General features: G+C 46.4%; 1 protein-coding gene across 3 annotated transcripts; it reads left to right on the top strand.

Moving 5' to 3' along the window:
- Positions 1-3,900: 3,900 nt before the first annotated feature.
- LOC102938872 (anionic trypsin) lies at positions 3,901-25,132 on the top strand. 3 transcript variants are annotated; one of them, XM_037911641.2, is made up of 6 exons: positions 3,913-4,027; positions 20,385-20,393; positions 21,967-22,117; positions 23,412-23,665; positions 24,141-24,277; positions 24,882-25,132. In XM_037911641.2, the coding sequence occupies exons 4-6, from the start codon at positions 23,536-23,538 to the stop codon at positions 25,029-25,031; spliced, it is 417 nt and encodes a 138-aa protein (XP_037767569.1). In that variant the 5' UTR covers positions 3,913-4,027; positions 20,385-20,393; positions 21,967-22,117; positions 23,412-23,535; the 3' UTR covers positions 25,032-25,132. The 3 variants fall into 3 exon arrangements, with proteins under 3 accessions (XP_037767563.1, XP_037767569.1, XP_007068773.2); XM_037911635.1 differs by lacking the exon at positions 20,385-20,393 and having other exon boundaries at positions 3,901-4,027; XM_007068711.3 differs by lacking the exon at positions 3,913-4,027 and having other exon boundaries at positions 18,088-20,393.
- The last annotated feature ends 1,848 nt before the right edge of the window (positions 25,133-26,980 follow it).

Here is a 26,980-nt window from a genome sequence, read left to right as displayed (position 1 = left end):
GACATGGAGCCATTGATCACTACCCATTGAGCCCGATGATCTAGCCAGCTTTCTTTCCACCTTATAGTCCATTCATCCAGCCCATACATCTTTAACTTGAGGCCAAGAATACTGTGGGAGACCACTGCTTTCCCCTCATCTACAGAGCCAGTAATCTCAATATAGAAAGCAATTAGATTAGTCAGACATGACTTGCCCTTGGTGAATCCATGTTGACTGTTCTTGATCACTTTCCACTCCTCTAAGTGCTTCAGAATTGATTCCTTGAGGACCTGCTCCATGATTTTTCCAGGGACTGAGGTGAGGCTGACAGGCCTGTAGTTTCCCGGATTCTCCTTCTTCCCTTTTTTAAAGATGAACATTACATTAGTCTTTTTCCAGTCATCCAGGACCACCCCTGATCACCATGAGTTTTCAAAGATAACGGCCAATGGCTCTAAAATCACATCCATCAACTCCTTTAGCACCCTTGGATGCAGTGCATCCGGCCCCATGCACTTGTGCTCGTCCAGCTTTTCTAAATAGTCCTGAACCACTTCTTTCTCCACAGAGGACGGGTCGCCTCCTCCCCATACTGTGCTGCCCAGTGCAGCAGTCTGGGAGCTGACCTTGTTCGTGAAGACAGAGGCAAAAAAAGCATTGAGTACATTAGCTTTTTCCACATCCTCTGTTACTAGGTTGCCTCCCTCATTCAGTAAGGGGCCCACACTTTCCTTGACTTTCTTCTTGTTGCTAACATACCTGAAGAAACCCTTCTTGTTACTCTTAACATCTCTTGCTAGTTGCAACTCCAAGTGTGATTTGGCCTTCCTGATTTCACTCCTGCATGCCTGAGCAATATTTTTATTCTCTTCCCTGGTCATTTGTCCAATCTTCCACTTCTTATAAGCTGCTTTTTTGTGTTTAAGATCAGCAAGGATTTCACCGTTAAGCCAAGCTGGTCACCTGCCATATTTACTATTCTTTCTACACATCGGGATGGTTTGTCCCTGTAACCTCAATAAGGATTCTTTAAAATACAGCCAGCTCTCCTGGACTCCTTTCCCCTTCATGTTATTCTCCCAGGGGATCCTGCCCATCAGTTCCCTGAGGGAGTCAAGTCTGCTTTTCTGAAGTCTAGGGTCCGTATTTGGCTGGTCTCCTTTCTTCCCTGTGTCAGGATCCTGAACTCTACCATCTCATGGTCACTGCCTCCCAGGTTCCCATCCACTTTTGCTTCCCCTACTAATTCTTCCATGTTTGTGAGCAGCAGGTCAAGAAGAGCTCTGCCCCTAGTTGGTTTCTCCAGCACTTGCACCAGGAAATTGTCCCCTACACTTTCCAAAAACTTCTTGGACTGTCTGTGCACTGCGCTATTGCTCTCCCAGCAGATATCAGGGTGATTGAAGTCCCCCATGAGAACCAGGGCCTGCTATCTAGTAACTTCTGTTAGTTGCCAGAAGAAAGCGTTGCCCATCTCATCCCCCTGGTCTGGTGGTCTATAGCAGACTCCCACCACGACATCACCCTTGTTACTCACACTTCTAAACTTAATCCAGAGACTCTCAGGTTTTTCTGCAGTTTCATACCGGAGCTCTGAGCAGTCATAGTGCTCTCTTACATACAGTGCAATTCTCCCACCTTTTCTGCCCTGCCTGTCCTTCCTGGACAGTTTATATACATCCATGACAGTACTCCAGTCATGTGAGTTATCCCACCAAGTCTCTGTTATTCCAATCACATCATAATTCCTTGACTGTGCCAAGACTTCCAGTTCTCCCTGCTTCTTTCCCAGACTTCTTGCATTTATGTATAGGCACTTGAGATAACTCACTGATCGTCCTTCTTTCTCAGTATGAGGCAGGAGCCCTCCCCTCTCATGCTCTCCTTCTTGTGCTTCTTCCCGGTATCCCACTTACCTCAGGGCTTTGGTCTCCTTCCCCCGGTGTACCTAGTTTAAAGCCCTCCTCACTAGGTTAGCCAGCCTGCTTGCGACAATGCTCTTCCGTCTCTTCGTTAGGTGGAGCCCGTTTTTGCCTAGCACTCCTCCTTCTTGGAACACCATCCCATGGTCAAAGAATCCAAAGCCTTCTCTCCGACACCACCTGCATAGCCATTCGTTGACTTCCACGATTCTACGGTCTCTACTCAGGCCTTTTCCTTCCACGGGGAGGATGGACGAGAAGACCACTTGTGCCTCAAACTCCTTTATCCTTCTTCCCAGAGCCACGTAGTCTACAGTGATTCACTCAAGGCCATTCTTGGCAGTATCAGTGGTGCCCATGTGGAGAAGCAGGAAGGGGTAGCGATCCAAGGGCTTGATGAGTCTCGGCAGTCTCTCTGTCACATCATGAATCCTAGCTCCTGGCAAGCAGCAAACTTCTTGGTTTTTCTGGTCAGGGCGGCAGATAGATGACTCAGTCCCCTTGAGGAGAGTCCCTGACCACCACCACCCGCCTCCTTCTCTTGGGAGCAGTGGTCGTGGAACCCCCATCCCTAGGACAGTGCATCTCATGTCTTCCAATCGGAGTCTCCTTCTGTTCCCTTCCCTCAAATGTATCATCTAGTCCACTCTCCTCATAAGTACCTATGGAGAGTACACGAAAACGGTTGCTTACCTCTATCTGCATTGCTGGTATATGGATGCTCCCCTTTCTTCTTCTGGAGGTCACATGCTAGCAAATTTCTTCACCTTCCTTCTGTTCCTGCTGCGCAGCCTGCTCTGATTCTTCAGAATGTGGTTTCCGTAGAAGCATATCCTGACATCTGTCCAGGAAATCTTCAGTTTCTCTTATCCAACACAGGATCGATACTTGTTTCTCCAGACCTTGAACCTTCTCTTCCAATATGGAGACCAGCTTGCACTTTGTACAGACAAAGTTGCTTCTGTCCTGTGGAAGAAAGACAAACATGTGCAGGTCACAACAGCTGAATGCTCCCCATCCATATTACCTTCCTTCTATGATCTTCCTCAGGAGTTGTACTAACTCCTCAGAGAAGCCGGCAAGACGTAAGCCTCAGTGGGCTCTCCCCAGGCAAACTGCCAGTCAAACTCCCTCTGTTAGCCTCTCTGCTATTCGCTGCTCAGCTGGTTCACACCTGACTGGCTTTTTATAACAGTCAGGCCCACTCAAGGCTCACCTGGAACAAAGCACTCCCAATTCACACTTTTCAAACAATCAATCAAGCACATGGTCAAACTGTCCCCACAACAGACACTCAGATCCTTTTCCAGACCATCTGATCCCTTTCTCTTCTCATCAGCAGCTGGAAATACTATCCTAGAGGTTCAAAGCTCCATATGAATACTCTGAACCATTTTACTCCTAAGAAGAATGAGGGTGGAGGGGATACTGGATACCCACCTAAACAAGTCCATTCCTCTAGTCCTCGTCCTAAATCTCCCGTAAAAGCAGAAGAGCCCAGAAGGTGCTAAGTGGAAACAAGCAGCAAGCAGCTCATGGAAATGCTGCTACCCAGAACCACAGACTCACCTCAGGCAATTGCCACTTATCATACAGGGTTTGTAAAAGCAGCCTCTGCACAGCCAGGCAGGCTGTCAACATTAATGGCAAGGAACTCCTTGGGTGGAGGGATATAGGTGCAGAAATTTCTGTGGTCAGGAGAGATCTTGTTTGGAAGCTGAATTAACTGTGGCAGCAGTACATAGTAAGCCAACACAATTGTTAATTGGAAATGATTTTTTCAATGTGGCTTGGGCTGTCAAGGGGTCTGTCTGCAGCAAGGAGGAATAATATGCTGGGATCCAAGAGGGAAAGGGTGAAGTCCCAGGAACTTCAGAAAGAATGGAACAGTGTCTCTTTAATTCCTTTGCAGCAGGGAAAACAGGCTGTACCAGGGGTGGGTGTGGTTGAGACCAGCTCCTATCACCCCGTGGCTAAAGGCAGCTTTTACTCCAGAGGGGAGGGGAGCATGTTGCCTATCAGTGAGAAAACTGTCCAGGTTGCTGACTGCTAGCAGCTTACAGTTAAGCAGGGGACACACCTCACCCTAGGGGCATAGGAAGATGTGTCCTAGTGAGAAGGAGGTGAGTTTCATGAACTTATGCTGTACAGTTCCCTGTGCAGAACAAGATGGTATAATTTTGGCTTTATCCTCCTGAGGGGGATGTGCACTTAAGTAGTTGGGCAGTTCCTTAGCTGATGCCTTCCTATGCAGAGCTGATCTCAGCATCTGTATATAGCTGCTGCTGCGTGTGTCCCTACCTGTATGTGTGCTGGAGGGGGCTTGGTAGGCTGGTCACAGCAGCAGAATGTGAGAGGGAGCCCAGGCTTGTGAGTTAGAGGGCTCAGTGGTACCCCAGTTCCAGGTGGTACCCCCACGGGGGACCCATCACAATCTCCTTTTATAGCTTCTTGAAATTTCATCTGGAAAATTCCAGTACTTGTATCTAAGTGCAAAACATCTTCTGCTTTACCAGTTTGTGTAAGGAATGTTGGGCCATACATTGAACACCTGCTGGCTCAACTCTGTTCAGAAACCTACTTCCACAAGTTACATTCCATGAACCCTTTTTCAGTGAGGCCCTGTCATAAATATAAAGGGAAGGGTAACCACCTTTCTGTATACAGAACTATAAAATCCCTCCTGGCCAGAGGCAAAACCCTTTCACCTGTAAAGGGTTAAGAGGCTAAGATAACCTCGCTGGCACTTGACCAAAATGACCAATGAGGAGACAAGATACTTTCAAAGCTGGAGGAGGGGTGGGAACAAAGGGTCTGTCTGTCTGTGTGATGCTTTTGCCCGGAACAGATCAGGAATGCTCTTCAGAACTTCTGTAAAAAGTTAGTAAGCAATCTAGCTAGAAATACGTTAGATTTCCTTTTTTAAATGGCTGGTAAAATAGGTTGTGCTGAATTGAATGTATATTCCTGTTTTTGTGTCTTTTTGTAACTTAAGGTTTTGCCTAGAGTGATTCTCTATGTTTTGAATCTGATTACCCTGTAAGGTATTTACCATCCTGATTTTACAGAGGTGATTCTTTTACTTTTTCTTTAATTAAAATTCTTCTTTTAAGAACCTGATTGATTTTTCATTGTTCTTAAGATCCAAGGCTTTGGGTCTGTGTTCACCTATGCAAATTGGTGAGGATTTTTATCAAGCCTTCCCCAGGAAAGGGGGTGTAGGGCTTGGGGGGATATTTTGGGGGAAGACGTCTCCAAGTGGGCTCTTTCCCTGTTCTTTGTGTAACACGCTTGGTGGTGGCAGCATAGGGTTCAAGGACAAGGCAAAGTTTGTACCTTGAGGAAGTTTTTAACCTAAGCTGGTAAGAAAAAGCTTAGGGGGTCTTTCATGCAGATCCCCACATCTGTACCCTAGAGTTCAGAGTGGGGAAGGAACCTTGACAGGCCCTTTGGCCAACTTTGCCCAACTCCATGATCTTTCCATCAGCACTTTTAGCTTTATGCAGAAACATCTATACTGAAGTTAGAGCAAAGTCTTTATGTACAGTGTCTTCACACTCCTGGATGGTTCTGTCTTTGTTTGCTCATCATGCAGCAATATAAAGTCTTTGACTCATTTTCCTCTATGACCAGGTGCCTGGGATGGACCACCATGAAAATGTCACATTCAGGGCAGACTGTAAGAAACAGGGCAGACAATCCTCCAAAACAGCTGGTTTATTCTATAATTAGATTCACCAAACCAGTAAAAAAAGAGCTTCTATGGCAGCACACTGATTAACAAGAAGGCAAACACAGTCCCCTTTAGACATTCCAGTCCTTGGTTCCCATCAGACAAATTAGTTTAATATAGTGAGAGGTTACTGAAAACTCAATTCACCATATATGAGGTCCTACCAATTCCAAAGGATTAGACACTTACCCCCAGGTCAATATGTATCTCAGATCTCACCCAAATATCGTGCTGTCAGCCAATCCTTAGTAAACTAACTAAAAAATGATTAATAAAACAAAAGAATAGTTATAAATGATGAAAAGATCATATACATACTAATCATAGAAGATTAGGGTTGGAAGAAACCTCTGGAGGTCATCTAGTCCAACCCCCTGCTCGAAGCAGGAACAACACCAACTAAATCATCCCAGCCAGGGCTTTCTCAAGCTGGGCCATAAAAACTTCTAAGGATGGAGATTCCACCACTTCCCTAGGTAACCCATTCCAATGCTTCACCACCCTCCTAGTGAAATAATGTTTCTTAATATCCAACCTAGACCTCCCCCACTGCAACCTGAGACCATTGCTCATTGTTCTGTCATCTGCCACCACTGAAAACAGCCGAGCTCAATCCTCTTTGCAACCCCCCTTCAGGTAGTTGAAGGCTGCTATCAAAACCCCCCTCACTCTTCTCTTCTGCAGACTAAACCAGCCCAGTACCCTCAGCCTCTCCTCTTAACATGCCCCCTAATAATTTTTTTGCCCTCCACTGGACTCTCTCCAATTTGTCCACATCCTTTCTGTAGTGTGGGGCCCAAAACTGGATGCAATACTCCAGATGTGGCCTCACCAGTGCCGAACAGCGGGGAATAATCACTTCCCTCAATCTGCTGGCAATGCTCCTACTAATGCAGCCCAATATGTCATTAGCCTTCCTAGCAACAAGGGCACACTGCTGACTCATATCCATCTTCTCGTCCACTGAAATCCCCTGTAATAACTGCAAAGTCCTCAGATCAGGTATGTAGCAGTGATGCAATAGTCTGCTGGCTTGCAAAAGTCTCTCTGGTAACTTCTAAAGGACTGGGAGATCCTCAGTACATTGTACAAAATACTCCTTTTAGTTGTAAATCAGTCCAGAGAATTGGAACAGGAATGAGGCAAAATGGAGATGTCTTGTGTGTCTTTTATATCCTCTGCCATGTGCATGGAAATTTACTGTCCCAAACAACAACCACAGCCACTTTATACGGAAAGTTACTGACAAAGATGGAGTCCAATGTCATGTGTCCACATCACATGTTCTTACATGCTTTTCTGAATCACAGGGGTAGCCATTGGCTCCTTGCTGTCTGAGGCTTCCTCAGAAAGAGCTATCCAGAGAGTTGATTCTTTTAATGGCCCATGGAGCTTGAATAGTCCATTCACAATGGGCTGGTGAGGCTGGATGTAAATGACTTTGTGGTGTCACCCAAAAACACACATATCTGAGACACAAATACATAGCCAATATTCAAACTTCAGATACAGTGATGAAACAGATTTAACCAGGATAATCATAATTGAGGGATTGTAACTTTTCCATTGACACCTTACATGATATACTTTGTATCAAATTTAGTGCAATTGTGCAACATTGATAGCAAATTGTCATCTTCAATCATACAGCATCAGAGCTTCATACATCACCAGTAAGAAATAATGATTAATGAAATAACACAAAAAACTTGTATACACCTCTGTGCCACTATTTTATTATTCCCTTCAGGGAATAATATTATTATTATACCCTTCAGGGATAAGATCAGTAGGATTGCTGCATATGCAAACCTCTCTGCGCCACAGTCAACCATACAGATAATCAGGCTTTACAGTCTTATGACATTTTGGTCGGTTAGCCATAAAGATTTATAGTTCACATTGGCTTCTCAACATACCATTTGAATGTATCGGCTTCTTTAATACAAAGCAAATATGTTTTATATATACCTTCATTAAACATCAGTTATCTATTTCTTATTGATCCATTTCTATTTAAAATAGACTGCATAGGGCGATAGTTGCAAAAAGTTATGTTTGGGTTGCCTTGGCAGCAAAACTTCCTCAAATTGACAGGGCGTGTTACAGAATGGTTCTCGATAAACGATATCAGAAGATTTAAGTTCTTCAATCTCTTTGATTTGTTTTATTTAATAATAAAATTATACTTTATGGTACTTCATCAAATAGTACAGATTGTTCTACTGTATCTCTATTACAAACTTACAGGAATATGGCATATAAAATAGAAGAAAACTATGAAAGAGGAAGTTACTTCACAATTTAGTAAGTTTGTGATTAAATCTAGCTGGTTAGCTGTTGTAAAAAGAAAAGGAGGACTTGTGGCACCTTAGAGACTAACCAATTTATTTGAGCATGAGCTTTCTTGAGCTACAGCTCACTTCATCGGATGCATAAAGTGGAAAATACAGTGAGGATGTTTTTATACACACAGACCATGAAAAAATGGGTGTTTATCACTACAAAAGGTTTTCTCTCCCCCCCGTTGTAGTTACTCAACCTACATCTCCTTTGTGTGAATCACAGAAATAGCGTCTGTTGTTTGACATATTTTAAAGGCTTATGTCTAAGTTATGCCAAGCTTCTGGCCTATGTGTAGATATCTATAGCATTATTGTTATTAATAAGATCCATATTTTCTGTATCGTCATTAAAATGACGCATGTGAAAATAATAGAAACATATGGTTGCGTATATTAGCTAAATCTACAATTTGGAGGCTTCATTGTGATTTGTTTTATTTTTAACATAAGCTAAGTGAAGAGGAGATGTTAATGACTCACTAGCAGGCCACCTGCCTAGCCTTTATACCTAGACAGCTTACCATGTGTACCAGGTGTCAGTGCCTGCAGAAAGCTCTCTCACTCTACTGTATTTCAATGGTGTTCAAACGTATAGCTTCCCCTCTGCCCCCTTGTTGAATATTTCCATTGCTAGGTCTGTAAAGATAACCAAAGAGGAGGCCAGATGGTGCTAGTATGGGCACCAGTCCCACGAGGAGTTGGAGTAAGAACTACCAAGGCAGTTCATCCTGACCAAAAAGCCATCAGGTGGTAGCAACTTATGATCACTATTGATATGGACCAAATACCAATCCTAATGCTAATGGCGGCGAACATGTATTTAGCTTTGCTTTCCATGCTCAGCAAATGTCATTTTCCCCCGCCCAGTGCTGACCTTTTTATGCCACTGTTTTCAACAGCATCTACGTCAATACTGACCAACTCTCTGCACATATATTAAATAACGTTCCTCACTTCGTTAAACTGGAAACCTTCCATTGCTTACCTTTCTATCTTTGTTTTCTAATCTCTTATGTTTAGACAGGAGACCTTTCCCCTGCTAGTTCACTTGCTCTAGGCTCTCTGCTGTTTTAGATCCCATCCTCATTGCTAGAATTCTTGTTATGGATTTTTTTCAGACATAAACCTTATTCTGTCAGTCAGACTCACCTTTACTTTAGATTAAGTAAAAAAACAAAACAAAGAACAAAATAAAGTCTCTATGGGACAAAGCGAGAGCACACATTGTGTTTGTGTATCACCACAATGACAGTCTGAGCATGAAATACAAAATGGCTATTTCTCTGATATCATCATCCTTAGAATTTTAAAGGTGCAATACACAAAAAACAGTGGCATAACAGTGTGTGACAAAGCTCTGTCATAGTGTGACAAAGCTCTGTCCTAGTCTCCGCGGGTCCCCCATTTCCTGGTGGATTTCACTAGCCTCAGAGGCTAACTGTGACCCTTCATGCAGCCCTTCTCTCTCTAGAGGCAAGGGTCACAGCCTACTGAGTTCTTATATTATGGGATCTGTGCCTGGGTTTTCTCTACCCCTAGGTGTCCTCCAAACAGGTGACTGTGGGTGAGGCTCAATATGGCTTTTTGATGTTTTCATGGCACCAGAAGTTGTTGTATCTCTTGCTCCTGCATTTGCACCACCTGGTATAGGAGATCTTTACTATAAAGTAAGGTCCTGGACCCCGGTCCTTCCCATCCACGGGCATCCTGTCTATCTTGGCCACCTCTTTCCTGGCATTATCCTATCTGGGGTCCCCTGCCTGGTCCCTCCCAAAAGTCTCTCTCCCGGGACTAACCTGCCCAAGCTCCCAGGGGCCCACTTCTGCTTCTTCCAACATCTCGCTGCCGTCACTGGCTCACCTTCTGTGGTGGTAGTTTCTCTGTTGGCTGCTCATGTCCATCTGCCTACTAGGGTGGTCTTCTGGCCCTGGGTCAGGATCCGGGTACCCAAGGCTTTCGCGGCCTTCCTCTCTTTTTGGTCTTCCGGGTCCTTTGGGGGGCTGAGAACAGATCCTGAGAAATCTCAGCGAACATCGGGAGTTGACATTCCCCTGGCAATGTGTTGCTTCCTTCAGGGTCCCCACCTCCCTCCAGCCTCTCCGGGGGGAGTAAATTATCAAACCCTGGATAGTCCCAATGGCTACATATAGGAGAACATAAGAACATAAGAATGGCCATACTAGGTCAGACCAAAGGTCCATCCAGCCCAGTATCCTGTTTTCTGACAGTGGCCAATGCCAGGTGCCCCAGAGGGAGTGAACCTAACAGGTAATGATCAAGTGATCTCTCTCCTGCCATTCATCTCCACCCTCTGACAAACAGAGGCTAGGGACACCATTCCTTACCCATCCTGGCTAATAGCCATTAATGGACTTAACCGCCATGAATTTATCCAGTTCTCTTTTAAACCCTGTTATAGTCCTAGACTTCACAACCTCCTCAGACAAGGAGTTCCACAGGTTGACTGTGCACTGTGTGAAGAAGAACTTCCTTTTATTTGTATTAAACCTGCTGCCCATTAATTTCATTTGGTGGCCCCTAGTTCATATATAATGGGAACAAGTAAATAACTTTTCCTTATCCACGTTCTCCACACCACTCATGATTTTATATACCTCTATCCCCCCTTAGTAGTCTCCTCTTTTCCAAGCTGAAAAGTCCCAGTCTTTTTAATCTCTCCTCATATCTGGGACCCGTTCCAAACCCCTAATCATTTTAGTTGCCCTTCTCTGAACCTTTTCTAATGCCAGTATATCTTTTTTGAGATGAGGGGACCACATCTGTATGCAGTATTCAAGATGTGGACGTACCATGGATTTATGTAAGGGCAATAAGATATTCTCCCTTTAATTCTCCTCTATCCCTTTAATTATTGCTAACATCCCATCTGCTTTTTTGACTGCCGCTGCACACTGCGTGGACGTCTTCAGAGAACTATCCAAAATGACCCCAAGATCTTTCTCCTGCTTAGTTGTAGCTAAATTAGCCCCCATCATATTGTATGCATAGTTGGGGTTATTTTTTCCAATGTGCTTTACTTTACATTTATCCACATTAAATTTCCTTTGCCATTTTGTTGCCCAACCACTTAGTTTTGTGAGATCTTTTTGAAGTTCTTCACAGTCTGCTTTGGTCTTAACTATCTTGAGCAGTTTAGTATCATCTGCAAACTTTGCCACCTCACTGTTTACTCTTTTCTCCAGATAATTTATGAATAAGTTGAATAGGATTGGTCCTAGGACTGACCCTTGGGGAACACCCTTAGTTACCCCTCTCCATTCTGCAAATTTACCATTTATTCCTACCCTTTGTTCCCTGTCTTTTAACCAGTTCTCAATCCGTGAAAGGATCTTCCCTCTTATCCCATGACAACTTAATTTACATAAGAGCCTCTGGTGAGGGACCTTGTCAAAGTTTAGGAACTACACCCACTGTCACCTCAACGGGGTTCCCCTGAACCTCTATCTCCACCAGGGTGGTGGGGTAATGGCTCATGGCCCCATGCATACACGTCATGGCTATGCATTTGGCTTGTAGCATCTGGCTACTTTTTACCATCTTACCCGATATGAGGGTGATAGCACTCCCAGAGTCCACAAGCGCTGTAGTCTCTGCTCCATTTATCTTCACCGGCCTGGTGTAGTTATGCGGGGTTAATGCAACCCCTGCAAGGTGGATAAGGGAGCACGGGATCTCCCAGTCCCCCAAGTTACATTGCATAGGCTCCTCTATGCTGGGACACTGTGCTGCTGTGTGTCCTCACTTCCCCCATGCATAACATCTATAATTGCTTCTAATCATTCCCCTATCACAGGAGCTAGGGGGTTTAGTCCCAGGGTTCCCCCCACTTAGGCCAATCCCTTCCTTCTGGGGTCCCCTCCGATTTTCAGCCCACCCCTTCTTCCACCTAAGACTGCCTGGGGGTTTGGTTGCCCAACCTTCCAGGGTTGGGTTCGAGTGCTTGCTCCAAAAGGGGCCTTCCTTGGGTAGTCGGGTCAATTCTCTGGCTGTCATCCATCTTTCTAGCAACGTGATCATCTTGTTGTAGGTGGACGGATCATTCTGGCCTACCCATTTGCGGAGATCTGGCAGCAGTCCCCACATGTAATGGTCCATGACCAGGGTCTCCAAAATCTCGTCCGGGCTGCACGCCTTGGGCTGTACCCACTTCTGCGTGAGGTGTATGAGGTTGAATAGCTGGGACCTTGGGGTTTTCTTCTCCTAGTACTTCCACTCATGGAACCTCTGGGCCAGTACCGCAGCCATCACCCCTGACAGTGCTAGGATCTCTGCCTTTAGCCGGAGATAGTCAATGGTGTTCATGGCAGGCAGGTCAAAGTAGGCCTTCTGGGCCTCTCCACACAAAAAATGGGCGAGAATGCTGGCCCACTGTTCCTGGGACCACACTTCACACTGAGCAGTCCTCTCAAAAGAGAGGAGATATGCCTCTATGCCATCTTCTGATATCATCTTTGACAGACAACCAGTGGACCTCAGAGTTCGCGTCCTGTCAGAACCCCGGGCCTGGGTGGTGAGGATCTTCAGCTGGTCCACTATCTCTCACAAGAGGGCATGATCTTAGGTCACCTGGCCCATCAGTAATTGATTGGTTTCCTGCTGTAGCCACATAGACTCCTGTTGTGCCATTGCCTGAACCCGGGTGGCCTCCTGCTTGGCTGCCGTGGCTTGTACCAGAGCTCTTACCACCTTCTCCACTGTGGTACAAAGCAAACAAACAAACCAAAACAAAAAAAAAATCCAAAACCCCAGTGCACTTTTTTTAACCTCTTTCTTCCGCCATGCTGTGAATGATTATTCCACTCCTGACATCAGTTGTGACAAAGCTCTGTCTTTGTCTCTGTGGGTCCCATATTTCCTTGCAGATTTTGCTAGCCTTAGAGGCTCACTGTGACCCTTTACGTAGCCCTTCTCTCTCTAGAGGCAAGGGTCACAGCCTATTGAGCTATTTTCATCATAAGCAAGTGATGGAGGTGAGGAGAAGCTATCCTCCCTTGCACAGTCTCTGTGGTCTCCCAGTCTAAGTGATTAATCAGGGGGCAAAGGGGGGAGCCAGGGCCCACCCTCTACTCTGGGTTCCAGCCCAGGGACCCTAATAGTATCAGCTATGGTAGCTGACTTTTTAGAAACAGGATGCGTACAATTCCCTGGGATACTTCCCCACAGCAGCCCCTCCTTCCTCAAGAGCCACTTCACCCTTACCCCAGGGCCGCCTTCCTTGTGCCTGATATGGTGTGTACTGCTCAGTCTCTCCAACAGCACAGCTTCCTCCTACAGCTCCTGACATGCGCCCTCCCACCTGACTAACTGGGAGGTTTTTAACTAGTTTCAGCCAGCCCCTGATTGGCTTCATGTGTCCCAACCAACCTAGCTGTCTCCGCTGCTTTCTGGAAGGATCCTAATTGGCCCCAGCTGTCTTGATTAACGTGGAGCAACTGCCATTTGGTTACCATGGTAACAGGGATTTGTTTAGCCTGGGGTTTACATACCTGTTTCTCACTACTTTCCTATAGCCATCTGGCCTTGCCCCGTCACAATAGGTAGATACACCATATACCCAACTCCTATGGAAATCAGTGCTTAGCATCTCTCAGGCTCAAGGGCAGAGCTGGACAAGCCTAAGTTTCTCTGTGACCTACACTGATAACTCCAGGTAAAAGGTGTTACAGTTTTCCAGCCGTGACTAGACCAACATGAGGAACAGGGTTGATAGATCCCTGCTCCTCAAGCAGTGGGTGTAATCTCCTGTCTCTCCACAGGGGGAGATTTGTTCCTGGACCACCTAGTTCCCAAAGAAGAGGGACAAGACTAGCCTTTGGGCAGATGCCCTCAATGAAGGGCCCAATTATGGGTTTTGCAGGCTCCTCAAATTGTTTCCCAGCTTCACTTCCAGCTCACCTGGGTTGAATTTCAGCCAGCTGTATCTCATCCAGGTGCTTTATCTCTCATGGACACCATTACATCCACGTGGTAGTGTTGGCCAACTCCATGGAGAATAAGATATGAAATTATTTATATAATTTTCTACAAAAAATGTTGAAAATTCTAAAGCTGAGAAATCCTTGAATTACAGTTGCCAGTGCAGCCTCAATTCAACCCCTTGTACGTATGCACTATCATACATATATTGTGATGCAGTGATTACATGATCACATGCTATTTTTCCACACAACACCTGCCACAGAATGGATGGTGCTCAGGGAATGAGGCAGCTGTTCAACTTTTCTTTTTATGTTCATCATTCATTAAGTAACTCCTGCCTTTTTTATCAAAGCCTGCACTGAAAACAGCATTCTGAATTTCTTCATGGGCTTTCCTACAGCTCTCATCTCCACAGAATCTAAGAGCTTTACAAATGGTACATTTCACTCTTTGTGCATGGAAACGAGGCAGAGGGAGGCAGGAGACAGAAGGGGCAGGACCAATGTTGATCAGAGGTGTGCAAAGGATGCTGCTACAAACCCCATCTCACCAGGCTTGGGGAGTGCTGAAGACCTGTCACTTAAGAGGAGGGTGGCTTTTGCTCCTGTGCCTGCACATTGACCCTCAAGGACATAATGGTGCTTGTGACAGGTTGGATCACAGAAACCCCCTTGGGGCTGCCAACTGATGTGCCTAGATTACTTCTGCCCCTGCTTTCCTGCCCTCCCAGCTGGGGACTTCTGTGCCCTGCCTGGTTTGAGCCAGACCCACTAGCCTGCTGCAAATCCAGACCCAGGTCTGAACCACGTTCCCTAACAGCTGTAGGCTTAACTGAAAGCAGATTAGGAAGTGTTCCTGTCTTTAACACTCAGATGCCCAACTCCCAATGGGGTCCAAACCCCAAATAAATCCATTTTACCTTGTATAAAGCTTATACAGGGTAAACTCATAAATTGTTCACCCTCTATAACACTGATAGAGAGATATGCACAGCTGTTCGAGTCCCCACCCCAGGTATTAATACATACTCTGGGTTAATTAATAAGTAAAAAGAGATTTTATTAAATACAGAAAGTAGGATTTAAGTGGTTCCAAGTAATAGACAGAACAAAGTGAATTACCAAGCAAAATAAAATAGAACACATAGGTCTATGTCTAATACAGTAAGAAAACTGAATACAGATAAAACCTCACCCTCAGAGGTGTTCCAGTAAGCTTCCTTTTACAGACTAGTCTCCTTCTAGTCTGGGTCCAGCAATCACTCACACCCCCTGTAGTTACTGTCCTTTGTTCCAATATCTTTCAGGTATCCTTTGGGGTGGAGAGGTTATCTCTTGAGCCAGCTGAAGACAAAATGGAGAGGTCTCCCAGGGGTTTAAATAGACTTTCTTTTGTGGATGGATACCCCTCCCTCCCCCTGTGTGGAATTCCAGCTACAGGATGGAGTTTTGGAGTCACATGGGCAAGTCATAGAATCATAGAATCATAGAATATCAAGGTTGGAAGGGACCTCAGGAGATCATCTAGTCCAACCCCCCTGCTCAAAGCAGGACCAATCCCCAATCAAATCATCCCAGCCAGGGCTTTGTCAAGCCTGACCTTAAAAACTTCCAAGGAAGGAGATTCTACCACCTCCCTAGGTAACACATTCCAGTGTTTCACCACCCTCCTAGTGAAAAAGTTTTTCCTAATATCCAACCTAAACCTCCCCCACTGCAACTTGAGACCATTACTCCTTGTCCTGTCCTCTTCTACCACTGAGAATAGTCTAGAACCGTCCTCTCTGGAACCACCTCTCAGGTAGTTGAAAGCAGCTATCAAATCCCCCCTCATTCTTCTCTTCTGCAGACTAAACAATCCCAGTTCCCTCAGCCTCTCCTCATAAGTCATGTGTTCCAGACCCCTAATCATTTTTGTTGCCCTTCGCTGGACTCTCTCCAATTTATCCACATCCTTCTTGTAGTGTGGGGCCCAAAACTGGACACAGTACTCCAGATAAGGCCTCACCAATGTCAAATAGAGGGGAACGATCACGTCCCTCGATCTGCTCGCTATGCCCCTACTTATACATCCCAAAATGCCATTGGCCTTCTTGGCAACAAGAGCATACTGCTGACTCATATCCAGCTTCTCATCCACTGTAACCCCTAGGTCCTTTTCCGCAGAACTGCTGCCTAGCCATTCGGTCCCTAGTCGGTAGCTGTGCATTGGGTTCTTCCGTCCTAAGTGCAGGACCCTGCACTTATCCTTATTGAACCTCATCAGGTTTCTTTTGGCCCAATCCTCTAATTTGTCTAGGTCCCTCTGTATCCTATCCCTGCCCTCCAGCGTATCTACCACTCCTCCCAGTTTAGTATCATCCGCAAATTTGCTGAGAGTGCAATCCACACCATCCTCCAGATCATTTATGAAGATATTGAACAAAACCGGCCCCAGGACCGACCCCTGGGGCACTCCACTTGACACCGGCTGCCAACTAGACATGGAGCCATTGATCACTACCCGTTGAGCCCGACAACCTAGCCAACTTTCTACCCACCTTATAGTGCATTCATCCAGCCCATACTTCTTTAACTTGCTGACAAGAATACTGTGAGAGACCGTGTCAAAAGCTTTGCTAAAGTCAAGAAACAATACATCCACTGCTTTCCCTTCATCCACAGAATCAATAATCTCATCACAGAAGGCGATTAGATTAGTCAGGCATGACCTTCCCTTGGTGAATCCATGCTGACTGTTCCTGATCACTTTCCTCTCGTGTAAGTGCTTCAGGATTGATTCCTTGAGGACCTGCTCCATGATTTTTCCGGGGACTGAGGTGAGGCTGACTGGCCTGTAGTTCCCAGGATCCTCCTTCTTCCCTTTTTTAAAGATTGGCACTACATTAGCCTTTTTCCAGTCATCTGGGACTTCCCCCGTTCGCCACGAGTTTTGAAAGATAATGGTCAATGGCTCTGCAATCACATCCGCCAATTCCTTTAGCACTCTCGGATGCAACTCGTCCGGCCCCATGGACTTGTGCACGTCCAGCTTTTCTAAATAGTCCCTAACCACCTCTTTCTCCACAGAGGGCTGGCCATCTACTCCCCATGTTGTGATGCCCAGCGCAGCAGTCTGGGAGCTGTCCTTGTTAGTGAAGACAGAGGCAAAAAAAGCATTGAGCACATTAGCTTTTTCCACATCCTCTGTCACTAGGTTGCCTCCCTCATTCAGTAAGGGGCCCACAGTTTCCTTGGCTTTCTTCTTGTTGCCAACATACCTGAAGAAACCCTTCTTGTTACTCTTGACATCTCTTGCTAGCTGCAGCTCCAGGTGCGATTTGGCCCTCCTGATTTCATTCCTACATGCCCGAGCAATATTTTTATACTCTTCCCTGGTCATATGTCCAACCTTCCACTTCTTGTAACCTTCTTTTTTATGTTTAAGATCCGCTAGGATTTCACCGTTAAGCCAAGCTGGTCGCCTGCCATATTTACTATTCTTTCGACTCATCGGGATGGTTTGTCCCTGTAACCTCAACAGGGATTCCTTGAAATACAGCCAGCTCTCCTGGCCTCCTTTCCCCTTCATGTTAGTCCCCCAGGGGATCCTACCCATCCGTTCCCTGAGGGAGTCGAAGTCTGCTTTCCTGAAGTCCAGGGTCCGTATCCTGCTGCTTACCTTTCTTCCCTGTGTCAGGATCCTGAACTCAACCAACTCATGGTCACTGCCTCCCAGATTCCCGTCCACTTTTGCTTCCCCCACTAATTCTTCCCTAAGTCACATGTCCATGCATGACTCAGAACTTACAGGTAGCAGCCATGGTTCACATGCTACCTTGAACGTCCTCATGTAGACTTCTTATGTGGATTGGAGTCTTCCAAGATCCATTGTCCATTACGTGCTTCTTGATTGGGCACTTAACTTGCAAATTCCTTTCTAAAGAAGCTGAGCAAATGCCTTACTAAGGCTATTTAAAATCAAACAAGTATACAGCCAATATTCATAACTTCTAATACAACAATGACACATGCATACAAATAGGATGAATATATTCAGTGTATCATAACCTTTACATAGATATGTTATATGGCATATGTAGCATAAAACATATTCCAGTTATGTCATATATATACATTCAAAAGCATATTTCCATAAAGCCTTATGGGGTGCACCGTCACAGTGCTATTGGAGGTTGGGGGGTGAAGTCCAGCAAGGGAGAATCTGGAAGTGCTGGAAAGATAGTTATTCAAGTTCACATCTCCCTTGTGCTCGTCAGAAGAAATGTCAATTAATCTCTGACCTTGCTGTTTAGTTTGTACTTTAATATGGAAAGGCAGGTTTGGTGTAATGAAATTTTCCCTCACCTCATTTGCCCTACCTGGCTTTATCCAAGGTTAACTCTTCCATTTAGAAATCACCTTTCTCAAACTGCTCTACATGCATTAATTAAGCCTTAGAACACACCTCTGAGATGGGCATTATTAGAAGGGAGGAAACTGGAGGCACAGACAAATCTGACCAATAACACACAGCAATTCAGTGACAGAGCTGGGAATAGTGACTGACTCCCAATCTCCTGCTCCAACTAGGTAACATTGCTTGACTCATGCAAAACTAATCACTGTGGACTTCAGGTCCTTTCCGGATGCCGGTGGGGAGACAAATGGGAACCATTCACTGCATATTTTCCTGTTGGGATGATACTTCACATGGTATCTGAGATTACAAATTAATTGAGCTTGTTGAGTCTCATACGTATCTCTCATTTGTGAATATCACAAAAGCTCTACCACAGGATTTTGTAGTGACTGTGCAATAGAGGCCCAAGATGGGTTTCAAAGAGCAGGGGTCAGCACAGAGTGGCTTTAGCAGAGTTCTGAAGGTTCACATGACTGAAATAGCCAAACACACTGCAAGTGATAATTAAGTTAACAGATGGTGCTGCAGGTCAGAATTCAGATGCTTCAAAGGAGTTTTGGGGGACCCTGTTTCATGTCCCATGTGCTGGGCAAAAACATGAAAGGACTCCATGCTTGTAAAACTAAATGGGCTCTTTATTAAGAGACCTATTTACAGAGATGCTGCAGCTGCACCTAGCATTCCAGCCATGTGCACATAGACTGACTTCCTGACAACTTGTGCTCCTCCCTCCAAGTATTATGCAGGTTGCTACAAGCCCCATGGCTCAGATGGCAAGAGGTCCTGCAGGGTAGGACTCAGGGTCATTGGCAGAATGGTGTGGGGAACTGCAATGTACTCAAAGGTTCTGCACTATGCCATGGTTTTTAACCAGTCTCCTGGGAGTAACCCCTTTAGAGAGTTGGATCCCAAGATCCACAGTGTTCCACAAGGGCAGGCCCATAGCCTCCATGACTCTGAAACTGGGCCTTCAGGTGCCAGCAAGCCCTGTCTCTCTCTGTCTCTCTGGAGCAAGTCCAGCTGAGCCAGACTCCTGTGAGAGCCTTTTCCCCTCCTTCAGGGTGCAATGCTCTTCAGTAAAGTATCTGCAGCAACACCAGGCACTCTTTTGATAATAACATAACCTTTTTAGTCACCTGGAATACAGCACCAAAAGTCTTCATGTTAGCATGAGAGAGGCTGGCTTAGGACAGAGTTCATGGCAGTGGAAGCCAGGGCTTTGCCATGCTCTCCTTCTTCCTGAGCTCCATCTTCACTCTCCCCCAGACCTTTGTCCCTGTGCCTGTCCCAAATTTCCCACTGTTTGTCTGTGAACCCTCTTCTTAGCCCAGACTCCTGATACCTTTTGTCTAGTGTCCTCCTGCTGCAAGCCACACTGAGTTCACATGGCCAGCCAGCCTCGGACTCTCAGTTGCTAGGTCCTAAATTCTGGTCACCGCCTCTTCCTTTGTCTCCTCCAGATCCTCCATTTACATTTGTAGGTCATATGTAGTTCATGTTAATGATTCTCGTCTCCATCCATGCAGCTAAAGTGACTCAAACACCCATTGCTTCCCTTTACACTCAGTGTATGGCAATACAAAGCTCACAGGGAAACCAAGCTACACCTATGGACCATAAAAATATTGCCAACAATTTCCACATTCATCACAGGAGCCCAGAACTGGCATAGCAGGGGGTTGCAGAGCAGGACTGAGGGGCATTGGCAGAGCTGTGTGGGGAGCCCAGGACTGAAATAGCAGGCGTGTGCAAGGCAGGACTAAGGCACATCAGCAGGGCTGTATAGAGTTGGACATTTTCTCTTTTAATTTCACGAAATGCTTGTTTCGATCTCTGTGGCACCGCAGTCACTTTATTACCTTTTTAGATTGATAGGGTAACTATATTTGTCTGAACTGATGTAAGACCCTGGGAAGTGGAAACCTGGTAGGACTTTGGGTTGGGGAGATAACACCCTCTGGGAGGTATAAAGGGGGTGATTTCTTCAGCAAAACCTGTCACAGCTGAGAGTGCTCACTAACAGCGACACCATGAAGTTTCTCCTGATTCTTGCCTGCCTAGGAGCAGCAGGTGAGTTTTCCAAAGCAGTTTAATTCTCTTGATCCTCTGATTCTCTCCAGGGATCATTGGTGCTCTACCACAAACCTAATGCTTTCCCCTTTTCTTTAGGTTTCCCTATCTCTCTGTCTCTCTTTCAGTCTGTCCCTTCTGTCTCCCTTTCCGCTTTTCTCCCTTTTTCTGCCCCCTTCAGACTTCTAAATTTCTGCTCCCTCTCTGACACACTGTTTCTCTCTCTCTCTCTCTCTCTCTCTCTCTCCCGCTCTCTCTCTCTCTCTCTCTCTCTCTCTCTCCCTCTGTCTTCTCTCTTTGTACTTCTGTCTCCTTGCAATGAAACAAAAAATTCCACTGGCAGTTTCAATTGGTCTTGACATTCTTCTTCATTTCTTGCCCTAAACTGATGTTTATTGTTTCTGTTCACTGTTAAACAGCTATCATGTTCCGTGGCAGTCCTTTAGTGGTGGGTGCAGTAATTCTCATACATATATAGTTTGTAAAACACTTTGAGGTCTTTCAGGGTTGGAGATATGAGAGAAATCCCCATCATTATTTTACTGGGCAATGAAGGAGCAGAATTGGTGAGCCCAAACTTGTTTTCTTCCAGAACCAGGATAGTTGTTACAGCTTCATGCTTTAGAGCAGGGGAGGGCAAACTATGGCCCGCGGGCCAGATCCGGCCTGTCAGTGCTTTCAATCTAGCAGGTGGGATTGCCAGCCCTATGGCCCAGTGGGTCTAAGGCAGGCTCCCTGCTTGCCCTGGCTCCGTGCCACTTCCAGAAGCGGCCAGCACCATGTCCCTGCAGCCCCTGGGGTAGCGGGGAGCGGAGGGATCTGCGTGAAGCCCTCGCCAGCAGGCACTGCCCCTGCAGCTTGCATTGGCTGGGAACGGGGAATCGCAGCCAATGGGAGCTTCAGGGTGGTACCGCAGGTGAGGGCCATGCGCAGCATAGCTGCCTGCCCCATCCTATCCCCAGGAGCCGCTGCCAGACATGCTGGCCACTTCTGGGAGTGGCGTGGGGCCAGGCCAGGCAGGGAGCCCGCCTTAGCCCCACTGCATGCTGCTGCCACCCCGGAGCCACTCAAGGTAAGCCGCACTGGGCTGGAGCCCACACCCCAAACCCCTCCTGCACCCCAGACCCCAAGCCCGTGCCCTGAGCCCCCTGCCACACCCCGTACCCCTCCTACACCCCAACCCCTACCCTGAGCCCCCTCCTGCACCTCTCCTGCATCCCAACACCTTGCCCAGAACCCTTTCCTGCACACCGCACCCCCTCCCACATCCCGCACTCCCTCCTGCACTGCAACCCCCTGCCCCAGCCCTACATTCGTGGCCCTGCTTACAATTTCCCCACCCAGATGTGTCCCTCAGGACAAAAAGTTTGCCCACCCCTGCCTTAGAGGGTGTTGGGCATGAAACATGGAAAATTCGAGGAGGGCAGGGCTTTAGGGATGTGGAGAAGACTCCTGTAAACCAAAGCTTTTAAGGGTATGGTTAAATAATTTGCTGCTCATTAGCTGCTGGTGCATTTCAAGTCACTGGGTTCCAAGTTATTTTTTTAACTCCTGATTTCCCCATTTCCCTCAGTTGCTGTCCCTGTTGATGATGATGACAAAATCGTGGGGGGCTACCCCTGCTCTGTCCCATACCAGGTGTCCCTGAACTCTGGATACCACTTCTGCGGGGGCTCCCTCATCAACAACCAATGGGTCGTGTCAGCTGCTCACTGCTACAAATCGTGAGTGAAGGTTAAAACATTATGTATTGCCTCTGGCCATGCAGCCTCTGCCTGAGATCTTGTCAGATCTAATCAGACCTGCCCAGTACCTGGACAGCAGAACAATAAAGGAAAATCCATGTTGCAGAGTGACTTCCCAGTGCCCAAGCATGGTGTCAGGAGGTGTTTCTGACCACCATGAAAGTTCCCAAGACACTTTTCTCTGTAGTAGGGTTGACAGTCCATCTGTTCAGGCCAGTTTCCAAAATTGTTAATTACTTTCTGTTCTCCTTTATTTCTCCCAGAATTTTCAGTTGGACCCATTCTTCTTCTTTATTTCCTGACCTAAAGTGTTAAGTAACGCTGCTAGGTATTGCTAGACAGCTGCCCCATGCTTCCCTGAGATGGCTATATATCTGTGGAGGGGGTGACGTGATCCCTATGTATACTTTCTATACAGCGCCTAGTTCTGCCCTTGAGTATCCAGATGCAATTGCCATTGCAGTTCATACTGGCTGAGGACAGAACTGGATCCACCTTCAGGGACATAATTGATCTTGGGATAAAAGTTTGCTAGTGAAATGTCATATGTTATTGTTACATCCACAACACTAAAGAAAGTAAACCAGTCACCATTCCTGGGTTCAGGAAGGATCCGGAGAGCTTAGCTGGTTGCGTGCTGTAAGAACCATCCTGAGCTGACTCTGGGGGATGGTCTAAATCAGGCATTCTCCAGCATACTCATTCTGCAGAGCATTTCACAAGTGAAGGGTCCTCTCCTGTATACACCCCACCAATGGGTTCTCAGAACCTTTCTTTCTTTTCACCCTGGGCCATAGCTGGAGATCTACTGGACAGGTACGGATTTCCCATCTCTATCTTTTTTTATTAGAACTGACAGAGCTCATGAATTTCACTGTTACTGTGTCATGTAAACAAATATTCAACCAGAGCAAGAATCAGTCCTCCTGCTTCTGGACATCTGTCACTCACTATTTGGGATCAGCATCAAACTTCCTCTTCCTGGTATGCTCTTACACAATTAGGCTCACTAGGGGGATTTAAGACTTTACTCTGAAGCATCTAGCTTGTGCCCCTGATGCAGGTGGGATACCAAACTCAATGGCCCATTGGTTTGAGTTCAGTACGAAGACTATTATGAAAGCCAGTCACAATTATTTCACTTGTGATCTATGACAGAATTTGAATGTCATCACTGCACAGTGCACTGAACTATGTAGTGCCATCTAGTGGTCACATCTCATCATGATATTTGTGGTTAGCTGCCCTCCATGTTGCCTGGTTGATTTTGCAGCCGCATCGAGGTGAGGCTCGGGGAATACAACATCGATGTGGTGGAAGGGAACGAGCAGTTCATCAGCGCCATTAAAATAATTCGCCACCCCAAATACAATTCAAGGCTCCTGGATAATGACATTATGCTGATCAAGCTGGCAACCCAAGCTAACTTGAACTCCCATGTCGCAACCATCCCTCTTCCCTCTGCTTGTGTGGCTGCTGGGACTCAGTGTCTGATTTCTGGGTGGGGAAACACCCTCAGCAGTGGCTGTAAGTATGAATGTGCCTCACACATGACACACAGCACCCTTATCTTGTTATTACAGATATGGGACCCAGATATATCCCAGTCTTGACCTGCAGCTCTTTTTGCTCTTGCAGTCTTTGGGTCCACACGCTCAGCTGTGCCAACTACCCTCACTCCTTACTAGCAGCACCCCCTGCTATTCCAGTGCTGGGCTCCCCACACAGCTCTGCCAACGCCCCTCAGTCCTGCCCTGCAGCCCCCCTTGCTATTCCAGCCCTGGGCTCCCCACACAGCTCTGCCAATGCCCCTCAGACCTGCCCTGAAATAACCCCTGTTATTCTATTCTAGTCATTGAGGTCCTCCTCAGAGATGGTGCAGTAGTTCTTACTGCCCTCTTCTTTATTGGATTCTCTAGCCCAGAAATCTACAAGTCTTTGTATTAATTGGCCTGTCTGCTTTCTCAGATGAATCTTAGTGTTCTCCTCTCTCTGTTGGCAGCTAACTACCCCGAGATTCTCCAGTGTCTGGATGCTCCAGTCCTGACTGACGCTGTGTGCAGTGCTGCTTACCCAGGGCAAATCACTGAAAACATGTTCTGCATTGGATTCCCTGAGGGTGGCAAAGACTCCTGCCAGGTGAGCTGCCTTTCATTTTCTCTTGTTCTGCAGAGACAGGGCTCAGCTGCTCTTGTCCCTCCTGTTCTAGCCTAAGTGCCAGAACTCTGAGAACCTGCAAAGAATTAATCACAAGATGTGATGAGGAAAAGAATGTGCTCAAGAGTTTGGAGGGTGTGTGTTGGGGGTGTAAACTGGATGGCTCAAGGGATCAAGCTGTGAACTGCAGGGCATTTCACCTCTGGATTATAAATGCAGTTCAGTCTCTGATTGAGGGTGGGGATGAACAGGATGGACAAAACAAGGACAGAGACAGGTGTCTGCTTCCAATCCAGTCTCAGATCAGCAGATTTGGATATATTAGGCTTTTACCACAGTTAGCATTTTAGTTCCAGGTACTGCTGATGGGTGTTAGGTACGTGACGATCAACAGAGGAAACTGGGAATTTTGAGCTATCCCCTATTCCCTGCCCATCAGACATATCAGAGCATATGGACTCTGCTGCTCTTACCTAGTGCTTTCAAGATTCACCTGCAGCTAGTTGAAACCTTTCCTGATGAGCTGAATAGATTCCTCTGCTTGAATTAGCTCATGTCTGTAACACCCAAATCCTTTCCCTCACAGGGTGATTCTGGTGGCCCAGCTGTGTGCAACGGTGTGCTCCAAGGAATTGTGTCCTGGGGGATTGGGTGTGCTCAGCAGGGTTACCCTGGAGTCTACACCAAGGTCTGCAACTATGTTGACTGGATCAAGGATACCATTGCTGCCAACTGAGACATCCATCTCCTGCTGGTTTCCTGGTGACATTTCCTTCCCTCCCCTTTAATTCATCTTTGAAAAGTACATAGCACAAATAAAAAGATATATTAGCTGTAGCAAGTGCTTTCTTGGTGCCAGTGTTTTTTTCCTCAGGGTTTTTCGTAACAACACCTTACTGTTCCCTAGCATCTCTCATTCCTATAGTGCCGTATAGATGATGCATAATGGAATCACTGTCCCAGCACTGAAGTCATCCATCCTTGAGTGAAGCACAGCACACAGCAATACTCTGCATGACAAACTAGCTCAGGAAGTGAGGCAGGATAGTGGATCCAGTTGTACCTGCTGGGGGAAATTTAGGGAGCCTGCATTTATTCAGGATGGACTATGGCCAGGACTTCTCTTAAACATACAAAATGGTTCCTGCGTCTTTTAAAATGAGATTTAGTAGTTGAGCAAAGTGGTGACTGTTAGCCCTAAAGACTGATCCACAATAGGAGGCAAAACACAGACAGAAACAGAACAGGCCTCTCTCTCTCTTCTCTCTCTCTTTCTCTCTCTCTTCCCCTCCCCACTCCCTCTGGACAAAGCAGTATTGTCCTATAAAATGTATTCTCTTGTGCTGAGTCCAGTGCTGTTCTAAATGACACGAGTGATGGGGCCACCACGTCCCTGGGACACTATTCCACAATCTAACAGATCTGTTAGAAAATATTTCCAGAAATGTCTCCCCTTTGCTCAGTTTTGTACCATTTGTTTGTGTACTTGTGGTCCCTTCTCCTCATTGAAATACATTTAAGATGTTTTGCCTGCAGCAAGGTACACAAAACATAACTGAAGCCCTCTCTTCCACCTCATCCTTTTATGTCTCTCTCCCTGTCTCCTCTTTGAATTCATGCAGGATACACTCAGTGGTGCTGGAACACTTTTTACACTGGGGGTGCTGAAAGCCAGTGGTCCCCAAACTTTTTATGTCCCACCCCCCTTGCCCCTGTCCATGTCTCCTCTCCCCAGAGCTGAGGCCAGAACCCGGCCATGGCTCCGGGAGTGGGGGGCCTGGACAGGGGTAAGGAGGCTGAGGCTGGGCGAGGGGCCAGCAGCAGGACCCCAGGTGCATGGCCAGGAGCAGAGCCCCAGGCGCAGGGCTGGCAGCGCCGGGACCCTGGGCATGGTGCCAGTGGCCGGGACCCAGAACAAAACCTGGGGGTGCTGCAGCAGGTCCCGCACCCCTAGTTCCCGCGCCTATGGATACACTTTCACTCCTGTACCTCTGATTGTCACACATACAATCTGAAACCTTGACAATTTCAAACCCAAAGTGGAGGAAGGTTTCCCTCTGCTGGTGCTCTGGAGAATTACCTCTTAAAGTTAACGTCCAAGTGAGGCGCCAACATCATCCACAGGAATCATGATACAAAGTTAAATTGAAACAAAGGGAGCAAAGTGATTGGCCAAAAGATCTCCAACTCAGAGGACACGTAGCTTGTGGGCTGGGGCTCATTAGTGACATTAAGGACATTAACAGCACAAAGTCACTTCATTATTATCCTGAAAACTGTCCTTTTCCTTGACTACAAGAAACTTGACAACAGTTACGCTGCTGCTGTGCAGAAACCACAGCCTGTCATGCTGACCAATATTGTTTTATAGTTTCCTTGTACTTACCTTAGCCATCTGTTTTCTCTTGGTTCTCTTAGATTGTAAGCTCCTTAGGGCAGACACTGTCTTTTTGTTCTGTGTTTGTACAGCACCTGGCACAATGCAGTCCTGGTGCATGACTGGGGCTCTGAATACAAATAATGCAAATGCCTCTTTATATAATAATAAGAATAATAGTTATTATTATTATTAATAAAGTAGCAGTAGTAGTCAAGAGAAGGTCAAATCAAAGCATAGTTTTATAGAGACTTCGCTGTTGTGATAATGGTCCCTGTATTAATAGCTAGAGAGACAGAAAGACAAAG

The sequence above is a fragment of the Chelonia mydas genome, chromosome 1, assembly GCF_015237465.2.
Source record: "Chelonia mydas isolate rCheMyd1 chromosome 1, rCheMyd1.pri.v2, whole genome shotgun sequence".
Taxonomy (NCBI): Eukaryota; Metazoa; Chordata; order Testudines; family Cheloniidae; genus Chelonia; species Chelonia mydas.
This window is presented reverse-complemented; position numbering and strand designations above follow the sequence as displayed.